Below are 13,662 nucleotides of genomic sequence, written 5' to 3' on the forward strand. Positions count from 1 at the left end.
CTCTTAACCTCTTCTTTGCCGACCCGAGCCGAGCCGTTCCTCGATTTCTTCCTCTGCCGCGGCGTTTCCTTTCGCTTTAAGAGAAAGCTCCGCCTCTTGCCCGCCTCAGCCTCTGTCACGTGACCATCTCCACTCCACGTGTTTCTCTCTCTCTCTCTCTCTCTCTCTCTCTCTCCATTCAGGGATTCCTGCGGGATTTGCAGCCGCCTTGGGGTGCGTGAAGGAAAGCCTCGCGGTCCGGCGTGGTGAGAGCCGACGTGGCTTAACATAAAATCATTATTTTAATAAGGCTTTTCCTAATTGCATTTCATCTACAAACGAGCAAGGGTCGGTGTCCGGCCTTCCCTCTTTGCATTTTGTTAACCCCCCCCTTGCTTTTAAGAGCGGGGTGCCAGGTAGAAATTCAACAGGGGTAGCTTCAAAAGAACGTCTGCCTTCTCTTCCTAGGCGGATCGAAAACGATGCAATATATATGTATGTATGTATGATGTTACTTCCAATTTGATGCGGGAAAAAACCCGAATAATAAAAATTGGATTGTATAGGGATGGGGAGGGAATGAAATAGGTAGGGGTATAACATAGGGTAAAGAACAAGGATTAAACCAAAGGTAGGGATAGGTACAATAGTGGGGTTACCCCCAACAATAAATCAACACTTTAGCAAGCAGACTACCATCCCGGTGTACATGTTAAATGTCCGTAGTTTATAATAATACTAAAGAGCTATGTTAAATAGACCTATCACTAATAATAAGAATGAGAAATTAACCAATACATATTCATTCTACGAATAACAATAATGTACTATTAATATATTACTAATTGAATATAATGATAAATAAATTTATAAATACTAATATATTGCTTGTTAATTATAATTATAGGTAAAATCAAAAATATAAGAGTATTCATAGCAATCAGATAAGATAAAAGTTGAATAAAAGGTATCATTTATCCCATTTAATTTCATAACCTTTTCTCATTCTGTCGTATTGCTAACCATTGATAGAATTTTGATGGGTTAACTTTTGATATTGCCAAAACTATTGAGGATACAATGAAAAGAGGTTCGGTCAATCGGAATAGAGCTGGAAGGGACTTTGGAGGTCTTCTAGTCCAACCGCCTGCTCAAGCAGAAGACCCTACAGCAGGATTCAAGCAACAGGAAGCCCACCCTGGTTTTGTTAGGCTGCTTAGATCCTGCAAGTTATAACAAAATTGGAAGGGACCTTGGAGGTCTTCTAGTCCAACCCCCTGCTCAAGCAGGAGACCCTATGCCATTTCAGACAAATGACTCTCTAGCCTTTTCTTAAAAGCCTCCAGTGATGAAGCACCCACAACTTCTGTGGGCAAGTAGTTCCATTGGTTAATTGTCCTCACGGTTAGAAAATTTCTCCTTAATTCCAGGTTGATTCACTCCTTGCTTAGTTTCTATCAATTGTTTCTTGTTCTGCCCTCTGGTGCTTTGGAAAATAAATTGACCCCCTCTTTTTTGTGGCAGCCCCTCAAATACTGGAATACTGCTATCACGTCACCCCTAGTTCTTCTTTTCTCTAGACTGGCCATAGCCAGTTCCTGTAACCGTTCTTCATGTGTTTTAGTCTCCAGGCTAGTTGTTCTTCTCTGCACTTTTCCCAAAGTCTCAACATCTTTTTTGTAATCTGATGACCAAACCTGGGTGCAATATTTCAGGTGACAGAAATTCTGGTCCCAATTGTGGTTGTAAGCCGAGGTCTGCTGGTACTCTCAAAATTAAAAAGGTCCCCATCAGTAGAAAATGTGCTTTTTTTCAGCGTGCTTCTAGAACTGCAGAATAAAGCAGCATTAATTATATTTTTAGTAGCTGCATTACATTGTTGGCTTGTGTTCAGCATTAGATCAGCTGAGATACTTGGACCCTGTTTGGAAAGTAAAGCTCTGTCTCTTGTCCACTGTTTCCCCTGCCAAGGAGAGGGTGTTTGGGAGACAGCCTTCATCATATCATTTGCTTCAAGGAAAGTGATATTCATGCAATTGTTGGCATCTTAACTATCTAAATCATTTGTCCTTTGTTCTCATCAAGGACTTTGGAGGCTTGCTGTTGGCCAAAAGATATGTCAGCCAATTAAATGGCTGTAGCCTTCCAAGATCCAATTTATTCTCCTAAGAAGTTTTAATTTGGAACGGATTCTTTGCAAATGGGCAGAATTGACGACCAACGAGTCATTTTTGTGGGGTCAGGAAGGTGGGTTGCTGATGGAAGAGAGGAACAGTGGATGCATTTGGAGGAGGAAGAAGGCAGCTCTCAGGATATTCTGAAGGAAAATAAAGCCTGTTTGGGTGTAAACGGGGATAGAATGCACTACAGGTCGTCCTCAACTTACAACAGTTCATTTAATGACCATTCAAAGTTATAATGGCACTGAAAAAAGTGACTTAAGGTTGTTTTTCAAACTTACGACCGTTGCACCATCCCCACGGTCATGTGATCAAAATTCAGCTACTTGGCAACTGACTCATATTTATGACAGTTGCAGCGTCCTGGGTTCATGTGAACCCCTTTTGGCACCTCCTGACAGGCGAAGTCAATGGGGAAGCCAGATTCACTTAACAACCGTGTTATTAATTTAGCAAGAGTGATTCACTTAACCACTGTGGCCAGAAAGGTCGTAAAATGGGGCAAAATTCACTGAACAAATCTTTCACTTAGCAAATTTTGGGCTCAGTTGTGGTCGTTAAGTTGAGGACTACCTGTATTGCAGGCTAACTCTGCCCACTGCCAACAGTTCGATCCTGACCAGCTCAAGGTTGACTCAGCCTTCCATCCTTCCGAGGTCGGTAAAATGAGGACCCAGATTGTTGGGGGGCAAGAGGCCGACTCTGTAAATCACCTAGAGCACTGGTTTTCAACCTTTTTAATGCCGCGACCCCCAACCGGTCGTAAGTCGAGGACTACTCAACTGGTCGTAAGTCGAGGACTACTCAACCGGTCGTAAGTCGAGGACTACTCAACTGGTCCAGCACCATTTGCAGAATGGGACTTTTGGCGGGCTCAGCAGGGCAGAGACAGCCTGGATAATTCCTATTGGCTTTTGAAAGCCAATAGAATTAGACTTTATTCAAGAGAGTCTATTTTATTGGCTTTCAAAAGCCAATAGAATAAAAGGGAGTAGCTTAGCTAAGGAAAAGGGGGAAAAAATGGCGGACTGCGTTGTTTGGCGACCCCCGTGAAATGGTCATTCGACCCCAAATGGGGTCCCGACCCATAGGTTGAGAACCACTGACCTAGAGAATGCTGTAAAGCACTGTGGGGAGGTATATAAGTGCTACTGCTCCTGCTGCATGCCAGTGTTCATCTTTTCCAGGAGACGCTATTGTTCAGAACCCTAACGTTGGCAAAGCAAGGCAGGCGGATCCTTCATCCGAGACCCACTTGGGGACCTGCAATGCCAAAACGAGGAAAGAAGAAAGAAGTTGAAATCCTTCCAGTAGAGGAGGAGGTAGCAGGTATGGTCAAAAAATCCAATATAAACCAGAGATGCTACTACTAGGAATATTAGAAAAAAAATATAAACAAAGGTTATATATATTTAATCACACATGTGATAACGGCGGCAAGAATTTTGTTTGCCCCAAATTGGAAAGCAACTGGAGTGCCTTGTGGAGATGCGCTAATAAGAAAAATTTTGTATTGCGCAGAATTGGATAAGACGACAAAAGAGTTAAAAAAAACCAGGAGGAAACAGAATACTACTTAATTTGGAATAAATTTTACAAACGGAGGGAAAAAAGAAGGAAGTGAATAGAAGGGATAGAAGTAGAGGAAGAATATTAGAAATATATAGCTGCATATAAATATATAATATTTACTCTTGTATGTACAGTATGGAATGACAAAGATATATGTCAAGGATGATACACTACGGTCAATGTTTTAATTTTGTATTTAATAAAATGTATAAATTTAAAAAAAAAATTGGGATTGATTTGCGAAAGGGAGCTGCCCCTTATTTTATGCTGCCCTGCATTGTAGCATGTTGTCTTTTTGACCTGAGGTCCTTCTTGGATTCTCTTTGACTTTCCAAGTCCTCCTGTTTGTTAAATGACGCCATGTATCCTTCGGCACTCTTCCTCTGACCCACATTGAGGTTTGTCACACTTGGCTGCAACGAAATTAGAGCTTTTGATCTCTCTGGGCGATGAACCACCAGCTGGCTTCTTCTGTCTTTCTGTTCGGAGCAGAGAAAGGGAGAGAAATAAATGTAAGGAATCTCTGATGAATCAAGGAAGTTGTGACATTTCATAGGGATGGGGTTTATATCAGTTAAACTTGTTCAGGGCTCAAATCCAGCAGATCACTGTAGAGCAGTTTGTCCCATCTGGGCCACTTTAAGATGTGTGGACTTCAAGTCCCAGAATTCTCCAGCCAGCATGCAGGCAGAGGAATTCTGGGAGTTGAAGTCCACATCTTAAAGCAACTGAGGGCCACAAAGAAAAGGGAGTCAAGCTATTCTCCAAAGCGCCGGAAGGCAGGACAAGAAGCAACGGATGGAAACTAATCAAGGAGAGAAGCAACCTAGAACTAAGAAGGAATTTCCTGACAGTTAGAACAATTAACCAGTGGAACAACCTGCCTCCAGAAATTGTGAATACTCCAACACTGAAAGTTTTTAAGAAGAGACTGGACAGCCATTTGTCCGAAGGCATAGGGTTTCCTGCCTGAGCAGGGGGTTGGACTAGATGACCTCCAAGGTCCCTTCCAACATTATTATTATTATTATCATTATTTAGGAATGAGAATGAATAGTCCCCGACTTACAACAGTTTCTTTAGTAACTGTTCAAAGTTACAATGGCACTGAAAAAAGTTACTTACGACTGGTTTTTACACTTTTTGCAGCACCCCCATAGCCATATGATCAAAATTCAGACGCTTGGCAATTGACTCATATTTATGACGGTTGCAGTGTCCCGGAGTCATGTGATCCCCTTTTGCGACTGTTTAACAAGCAAAGTCGATGGGGAAGCCAGATTCACTTAAAAACCGTGTTACTAACTTAACTGCAGTGGTTCACTTAACAACTGTGGCAAGAAAAGTTGTAAAACGGAGCAGAACTGTCTCGCTTAGTAGTATAAATTTTGGGCTCCGTTGTGGTCATAAATTGAGGACTACCTGTAAAATCGCCTCTTTTTTTAGATGTGACCACTGCTCCTTTCTCAATCTTGGTTAGAACATGACTCTCGTCCTACAAATGAAGTAGCCAATTCGTGCAAGTCTGTAGAAGAGGAGCTCAATTTTAAAATCGGCCTTACCAGATTACAGGTAGTCCTGGAGTTACGAGCACAAAATTTGGGCCCAAATTATAGGTTGCTAAGGGAGGCATTTTGTTTTTTTCCCATTTCACGACCTTTCTTGCCAGTCGTTATAAATGAATCACTGCAGTTGTTAATTTAGTCACACAGTTGTTAAGTGAATCTGGTCTCCCCCATGGACTTCACTTGTCAGAAGGGGGCATGACCCAGGGACTCTGCAGCCATCAAAAAAATAGGAGCCAGTGCCCAAGCCTCTGAATTTTGGTCATGTGACCGTCGGGATGCTGAAACCATCGTTAATTGTGAAAAACATTTTCACTTTTTTCAGTGCTGCTGCAACTTTGAACGATTGCTAAACGAACTGTGGAAAGTTAGGGACTATCTGTTTTCAGTGGAGTCCGATTTTCACCAAACAAGCAAACACGTGTTTCCCCCCTCCCCCCTTCATGTTGTGTCTTGTTTCTCTTTCCCTCAGAACCAGAGCCTAAAAGGGCCAGAAAAGGTGGAGCAAAAGCAGAGAAAGAGGCCGACGGTCCAATCTTGTACCAAGATCCTCCTGATAAGCTCATTTCATCCAGTGGCAAAAAATATACTTTGAAGGTCACTTCCTGGAACGTAGATGGCATCCGAGCCTGGGTCAAGAAGAAGGGCCTGGAGGTAACCCAGAAGACAACTCCACCCTTTTCTTTTCCTACAGTGACCAGTAACTGGTTCCTTCTACTTTGGGTGTGCCTGCAGTGGTTTTTCTCTATCCTCACCCAAAGGTTGGACAGAGAAGGTCATAAAAAGAGAGGCTGCATCTAGGCATCACGTACTGTATCAGATAAGACAGCTGTTGTCATTTTCTTTCTGTGTGCACAATGGCACACGTTAAAATGACATTCCGATGCCCGCTCTCGAAGGAAAAGAAGAAGAAAAAAAAACCACCCACCAAACAATGTCCCCATCTGAACGACACCATCCCTAGCAGAATAAATTAGGAGGGGGAATTGTAAACGTTGTCTAGCTGAGATCAACTCCATGTAATTGTATAGCTAGTACTCATTTAATAACGCCAACTGGGACTGAAAACACTGTTCAGCACCATGATCGTAAGTCGAAAAAAACCCACATGCCCACACTGTTTAGCAATAACCATTCTGACTGCCATTGTTAAGTGAGGATCTCACATGACTGTGGTTTTCGACTTCCTGCCAGCTTCCCCATTGATTTTGCTTGCAGGAATGTCACAAGTTGTGATCATCGTGGGACATCACAATGGCTGGAACTTCAAGGACTGGTTGCTAGTATCACTCAGTTCAAATTACCACTGAACAAATAGTCATTAAACGAGGACCACCTGTATTGGCAACAATACTGTACGGAAGCTGTATGGCAGGGTTTTGCCTAAGGCAGGGGTGTCAAACTGCCGGCCCGCGGGCCGGACGCGTCATCCAGAAGCCACGCCCACCCCATTGCCGGCAATGGCAAAACTGTCCCGATACGTTGCGCGACATCACATGACGTTGCAAGTTTGACATGTCTGGCCTAAGGCCATCTAATTCTATTATATAAAATAAACAATAAACAGGTAGTCCTTGACTTAACAGTTCGTTTAGTACCCATTCAAAGTTACAACGGCACTGAAAAAAGTGATGGCTATTTTTTCACACTTATGACCATTGTGGCACCACATGGTCATGCAATCCCAGGATCCTGGGAGCTGAATTTCACACATCTGGAGGGGACTCGTGCTGGGGAAGGCTGTTTGTTGCCATTCATTGTGGATCTTGAATGAAAACAATATCTGCATTGTTTCAAGGCCATTAAAAAACAATTAGAAAAAAAACTGTGGCATGGTAAGCAGTGGAGAAGAGAACAGGCAGTCCCCATGGAGCTAGCAGCAGCCAGCTTGGTTGAAGTATCAAGGCAGTGTTGTTTTTATATCCTCTTTCCTTCAAATCAGGAAGAGAATGCATCTCTTTTAGAGTGAGGTCCATAGTTAATGTTTCCTCACTAGAAAACCCAGGAGAATGTGATTTTTACCTATCTAATATCTGTCTCGAGACTAGAAAGTCCTTAGGCTTGGCAAAGGAATTTTAGTCTTCCCAAGTCAACCAAAGGTTGGGAAGAATGTTCGTAAAAGGATTTCAGACTGTCAGAATGGATAAACCTGTGAAAACACAATGGGCTCTCCCATCCCCTTTCTCTTCTGACAGGGCTTCACTTTTGTGGCTTTGGTTTAATTGTAAGTTGTCATGAGGGCACTGGCAAAAAAAAAGGGTCATAACAATTGCCGTGTTACTCACTTCTTTGTAAAGGAGGCCAGTTTAAAAATTACTACTCGGTATCACTCTGCCAATGGGATAGTAAGAAGTGTAAAGTGAGGATTTCGGTGACTGTATTAGCTCACTCCATTATGTTCCGTCCAGTTAGTAACATTGGTCAGCAGGTCAAACCTTAACCCTTTGTGAGATTCTGTTGACCCCTTTTAATCTGCAAATCCCATTTTGACTAAGAGGTAACCACTGCCAACAGATGTCAACATTTTATTTTTATTTTATTCCCTGCAGTGGGTAAACAAAGAGGACCCGGATGTGCTCTGCTTACAAGAAACTAAGTGTGCAGAAAAACAGCTGCCTGCTGACATTCGGGATCTGGCCGAATACCCCCATAAATTTTGGGCCTGTTCTAATGACAAGGAAGGTTACAGCGGTGTGGCCCTGCTCTCCAAGAACAAGCCTCTGGATGTCACCTATGGGATTGGTAAGGACTTCTGCATCCTTATTTGGGGATCTTAACTTCCTCTTAGACTCCTGAATTATCCTCTACAAAAACAAAAGCAGTGAATCCTTGTCGCCTTGGGAAATATACTCCTCTGTTCTTGGAGGGGGGGGGGAATAGAGGCAAGCTGGGATAGAAGTGAGCATTCTTTAAGTCCTGTCTGGGTGAAAAAGGAAGCTCTCCAGATTGCTGTCCAATAAAAAGGGTTTTGCAGGTGGCTGGGCCTATTGTAGATACCATTTTGCAAGAACGCCTGTGCCATGTTCTACACGTTCTCTCAAAAGGTTGAATTGCCATCAGACTTTCCAGAAAAGGAAACAGGAAACAGGTTAGATGAGCTAATTCTACTTTTAATTCTAAGGCTACATTAACAGAATCTTGCATGCCTGAAAATGTAAATCTCCCAATGTCTCTTTTTACAGCGCGGTAAATTAGGCAGAATCCTCTAAGTTTCCTTCTCTGCCCCTTATCTGGCTGCGGTTCGCCCCTCCCTCTTTACGCGATTGTTCCCTAGGTAGCATCTTTGGCCCCACCCCTGCAATTCCCATATACCATCACAATAGCATTTAGTGGTTCTCAACCTTTTTAATGCCGTGACCCCCAACTGATCGTAAGTTGAGGACTTTCCCTGCCCGGGAGTGCCGCGCATGCATGGTGCCGCCCCCTGCGCCAGCCGGGGCGTTGCTGGCAAGCGGCACAGAAGGAGCTGGCCGACCACCGGCTGGGCCACCAGCTGGCCCAGCCCAAGGGAGGTAAGGCACCCGTCAGGTCCCACGTGTGCCAGCAACCCTCCCTGCGCCCGCTGGCCTCCCACCTCCCACCCCTGGCTCTTTTACTTACATTTTTAGTAGTTGCTCAGCAGGGAGGGGTGGAAACTTCCAGACAGCTCGCCTTTGCTGCAGACAACTTGGAGCACCGTTTGCAGAATGGGACTTTTGGCAGGCTCAGCAGGGCAGAGACAGCCTGGACAATTCCTATTGGCTTTTGAAATAGGAATTCTATTTCTGTTCAAGAGAGTCTATTCTATTGGCTTTCAAAAGCCAATAGAATAAAAGGGAGTAGCACAGCTAAGGAAATGGGGGAAAAAATGACAGACTGCATTGTTTGGCGACCCCCGTGAAATGGTCATTCGACCCCACATGGGGTCGCGACCCACAGGTTGAGAACCACTGATTTAGACTTATATACCGCTTCACAGTGCTTTATAGCCCTCAGTGGTTTGCAGAGTCAGCATATTGCCACCAACAATCTGGGTCGTCATTTTTACTGACTCCAGAAGGATGGAAGGCTGAATCAACCTTGAGCAGGGGAGAATCAAACTGCCGAACTGCTGGCAGCTGGCAGGCAGCAGAAGTAGCCTGCAGTACTGCATTTTAACCACTGCGCCACCAGGGCTCCTGACAAACCCTGGTCTCCTCTCTTAACATGCAAATTCACCTCGCCAGCTAACAGGAGACCTTTCCTCTTGGGACTTACTTATAATATGCCCTAATGCCAACCCAAGATATTGTTGCAATAGTAATGTCCACTCTTCAATATTGATGAGCCCAGCTGTTCCTGGATGCTTGCAGGATGCAAGAACTTGGTCTGTTCTTCCTCCAGCAACTACTTGACTCTTCTGCAGGCGGTTTTCCTTGCTGTAATGCAGTTAAACTCATAACTGAACTCCCATCTAATAGCCATATTAAAAGCCAGTTTGGCCTAATGGTTAAGACACCAAGCTAGAAAGCAGGGAATCGTGAGTTCAAGTTCCACCTTAGCCATGAAAGCCAGCTGGGTGACTTTAGGCCAGTCCCTCTCTTTCAGCCCAACTCACCTTCCAGAGTTGCTTTCTGAAGAAAATAGGAAGAGGGAGGTGCGTGGAATACAGGTAGTCCCCAACCTACGACCACAATTGATCCCCCCAAATTTCTCTTGTTAAGTGAGATATTTGTTAAGCCAGTTTTTGCCCCACTTTACGGCCTTTCTTGCCTCGGTTGTTAATCATATCATTGCAGTTGGCAAGTTAGCATAATCCGGATGTTAAGTGAATCTGGCTCTTTCCCATTGACTTTGCTCTCAGAAGGTCGCAAAAAGTGATAACGTGGCTCCTTGGACACTGCAACCGTCCTAAATATGAACCAGTTGCCAAGCATCTGAATTTTGAACATGTGACCGTGAAAGATGCTGCAACGGATGTCTGAAAAACGGTCATAAGTCACTTTTTCCAATGCCGTTGTAACTTTGAACGGTCACTAAATGAACTGTTGTAAGTCAAGAACTACCTGTATGTTCGCCACCCTGAGTTTTTCGTAAACATAATAAAGGCGGGATATAAATGAATAATGGAAATCCTGATAGATAGATAGATAGATAGATAGATAGATAGATAGATAGATAGATAGATAGATAGATAGATAGATAGATAGATAGATAGATAGATAGTGTAAGGACCCACCCCACTTTGCATCTTAAGAAGACAGAACTCTTGGAATAATTCTTCCAACAGGAATCCTTTATTAAGAAGTGGTTGCAGGTGTGCTAGACAGAACTTGGGGTCCAAGCTCTCCCATTCAAGGTTTTAAGGGGTTCCCCAGCAGTCCCACCCAATCACCCCCCCCTTCCAGTGATAGTTTCAGGCATCACAATTCCACCCCTTTGCTCCTTTCTTCCGTCTGGATGGAGACTTCAGATAAACTACATGAAAGGTAAATAGCTCTCTTTGTTATGGTAAGGTTCTTCTCAAAGTCTTTGAGGTTGCAATAAACACATTCAATTCCTTAGAAGTATACTGAAGGAAGTGAGGGCCATAAAGCCCCTTTGTTCTCCCCCTTCTCTCCCTCTTATGGCAGAATCCAAAGAAGGCAGAATTGGGGTTTTCTATATTTGATGATTAAAGATGAAATATAATTGGATTCTGACAGATAGATAGATAGATAGATAGATAGATAGATAGATAGATAGATAGATAGATAGATAGATAGATAGATAGATAGACAGACAAACCTTTATTGTCATTTTTTACTGTGGGCACAATGGCACACATTAAAAATGAAATTTAGTTGCTTGCTCTCAAAGTGTACACATAACAGACACTTAAACATACTACATGCAACATATTCTCAGGTAGAATGACTCTAGACAGGGAACTGAACCTAGCATGTCCTCCTCTGCCTTTGCTTGTTCAAAGTCAACATTGCTCTTAAACCTGTCTTCTACCTGATCGCCACAGGTGAGGAAGAACATGACAAAGAAGGCCGGGTGATCACAGCAGAGTTCTCCTCCTACTTTCTGGTGACCACCTACGTGCCCAACGCTGGTCGGGGACTGGTGCGCCTGGAGTACCGCCAACGTTGGGATGAGGCCTTCCGCTCTTACCTGAAAGGCTTGGCTGCCCGCAAGCCCCTTATCCTGTGCGGGGACCTCAACGTAGCCCACCAAGAGATTGATCTGAAGAACCCCAAGGGGAATAAGAAAAATGCCGGCTTCACTCCAGAAGAGCGGGCTGGTTTCACCCAACTGCTGGAAGCTGGCTTTGTCGACACTTTCCGCCACCTCTACCCCAACACCCAATATGCCTACACTTTCTGGACTTATATGATGAACGCCCGGGCTAAGAACGTGGGCTGGCGGCTTGACTACTTTGTGGTCTCCAAAGAGCTTCAGGAAGGGCTGTGTGACAGCAAGATCCGCTCCACAGCCTTGGGCAGTGACCACTGCCCCATCACCCTCTATGTGGCCATGTAACACATGCAGACGAAGGCCCAAGCCTATCGTGGCTTGAGCGGGAAAAGAAAATCGGAGCTAAAATTTATGTGTGTGTGTCTATGACGACTCAACCCTTTTAGAGCGGTGTTTTTCAACCATGGCAGCTGTCAGACTTGTGGACTTCAACTCCCAGAATTCCCTAGCCAGCCAGGCTGGCTGGGGAATTCTGGGAGTTGAAGTCCACACTTCATAAAGTCACCAAGGTTGATAACAGTCAGGATTTGATTTCCCCCCCCCCCATAAGGTAGGCCCATTCCAGGCTGTTTAATACAGTTCCACAATATAAAAGTCTGTCTTTCAAAAGGCATGTGTGGCCACTTTGGGACTAGCTGGAAATAAGGTCTTGCTTTGACGTTCCTCTGCCTGGACAAGTTCTCCAGAGAAGATAGCTTAAAACAGGGGTGGGGAACTATGGCCCTTTTACGACTTGTGAACTTCAAGTCCCCATGATTCTTGACCCAATTGAAGTCCACAAATCATAAAGGGGCCGTAGTTCCCCACCTCTGGCTTAAAAGGTGGGGCTGGAGCGGGGTGGGTGCAAGCTATTAAAAGCAGCCATTGATTCCTGAGATAGCAAGGGTCATACTGGAGTCTTTTGTTTTCTAGTGTTTGCAAAAAAAACAAAGCTATCCCACTGCTGCTGTTCTCCAGATGTTAGCTTTATCTTCCTCCTTATTTTGACTATTACTCCTCATTAAAAAAAGTAGCCTTCCTTCCTCACCTTTTTCTTTTTTCTCTCGCTGCTTTGAGAAAGGTGTAATTCACCAAGACATATTTTAATTTCCCAGAAAACATTAAACTTCCCTTTTATAAAATACAAATCGATCGAGCTTGTCTCATTTTCTATCCCGAATGCTATCCGTTAACAATTTCAAGTGTGGCCTTTTAAGCAACGGCTTCCTTTTAAGTTTCAACTTTATCCCCACTTGACATCCAAAGTGGTATGGAAGAATTTCCCTCCCAAGTTGGTTTTCCCAATGACTTTGGTAACTTACGTTATTTTGCTCTTTACAACAGTGCAGCCGTCTTTTTATTTCCAATCATGGAAAGTTGGAAGATCATTATTGCCCCTTAAGCTAAGCGTACATTCCTGTGCATCCATTTGCTTGAAGGTAAAGGTCTTCCCTGTCTGGTCGTGTCCGACTCTGGGGATGGGGCTCATCTCTCATTTCTTAGCCAAGGGAGCCAGCATTGTCCGAAGACAGTTTCCGTGGTCATGTAACCAGCATGACTATTAAACTGAGGAGTACAATAATTTCATTGGCCACGTGGCCAGCATGGCTGTACACCAAAGGTGCGTGGGACACTGTTACCTTCCCACCAAAGTGATACCTATTTATCTACTCACATTTGCATGCTTTCAAACTGCTAGGTGAGCAGGAGCCAAGGAACGGGAGCTCACCCCATCACGTGGTATTCAGGTCTCCAACTGGATTGCCAGCTTTCCAGCTGACAAGCTCAGCATCTTCAACCACTGAGTGATTGTGCCTCCTTATCCATTTGCTTAATTTTGGCTAAAGCGCTCATTTGTTCATACGAATAACTGTACATAATAACTTGGGACTGTTGGAAGGCACCACTAAAACACGATTCAAGAGTATTCCCAAACCACTTCGGGCTATGCTTGAATGTTGCCCCCTTCCAAGTTAAGTGATCTACCTTCTGTTCTAACCGAGTCTTTTTCCACCCATTGTCTGAAAACTCCCCAAGGTCACTAAGTATATTCTTAGGGATCACTTTGGCTGGGAAGGCAAAAGAAGTTTTTACAGATTTCAAACTGGGAAGGTCCTTTGTAGCCCAAGCCCACCTGAAACGAATATTTAAACTTCAGCAAGAAGCCAGCAATGCAAGATGTGAAA

General features: G+C 44.0%; 1 protein-coding gene across 6 annotated transcripts; it reads left to right on the plus strand.

The window, feature by feature from the left end:
* The first annotated feature begins 100 nt into the window (after positions 1 to 100).
* On the plus strand, positions 101 to 12,624 carry APEX1 (apurinic/apyrimidinic endodeoxyribonuclease 1). 6 transcript variants are annotated; one of them, XM_039350121.1, is made up of 5 exons: positions 101 to 245; positions 3,347 to 3,488; positions 5,769 to 5,950; positions 7,846 to 8,038; positions 11,268 to 12,624. In XM_039350121.1, exons 2-5 carry the CDS (start codon positions 3,428 to 3,430, stop codon positions 11,780 to 11,782), a joined length of 951 nt encoding a protein of 316 aa, XP_039206055.1. In that variant the 5' UTR covers positions 101 to 245; positions 3,347 to 3,427; the 3' UTR covers positions 11,783 to 12,624. The 6 variants fall into 6 exon arrangements, with proteins under 6 accessions (XP_039206055.1, XP_039206057.1, XP_039206054.1 ...); XM_039350123.1 differs by having other exon boundaries at positions 105 to 213; XM_039350120.1 differs by lacking the exon at positions 101 to 245 and adding an exon at positions 252 to 478.
* Positions 12,625 to 13,662: the final 1,038 nt, after the last annotated feature.

Source organism: Crotalus tigris, unplaced genomic scaffold, assembly GCF_016545835.1.
Source record: "Crotalus tigris isolate CLP2741 ecotype Arizona unplaced genomic scaffold, ASM1654583v1 scf7180000018306.2785112, whole genome shotgun sequence".
NCBI classification, from domain to species: Eukaryota; Metazoa; Chordata; class Lepidosauria; order Squamata; family Viperidae; genus Crotalus; species Crotalus tigris.

Bases quoted from the DNA above. Each gene is read 5' to 3' on its own strand.
- APEX1 (XM_039350120.1), top strand. The intron at 3,489-5,768 runs GTATGGTCAAAA...TCTTTCCCTCAG, and splicing joins AGTAGAGGAGGAGGTAGCAG to AACCAGAGCCTAAAAGGGCC. The intron at 8,039-11,267 runs GTAAGGACTTCT...TGATCGCCACAG, and splicing joins GGATGTCACCTATGGGATTG to GTGAGGAAGAACATGACAAA.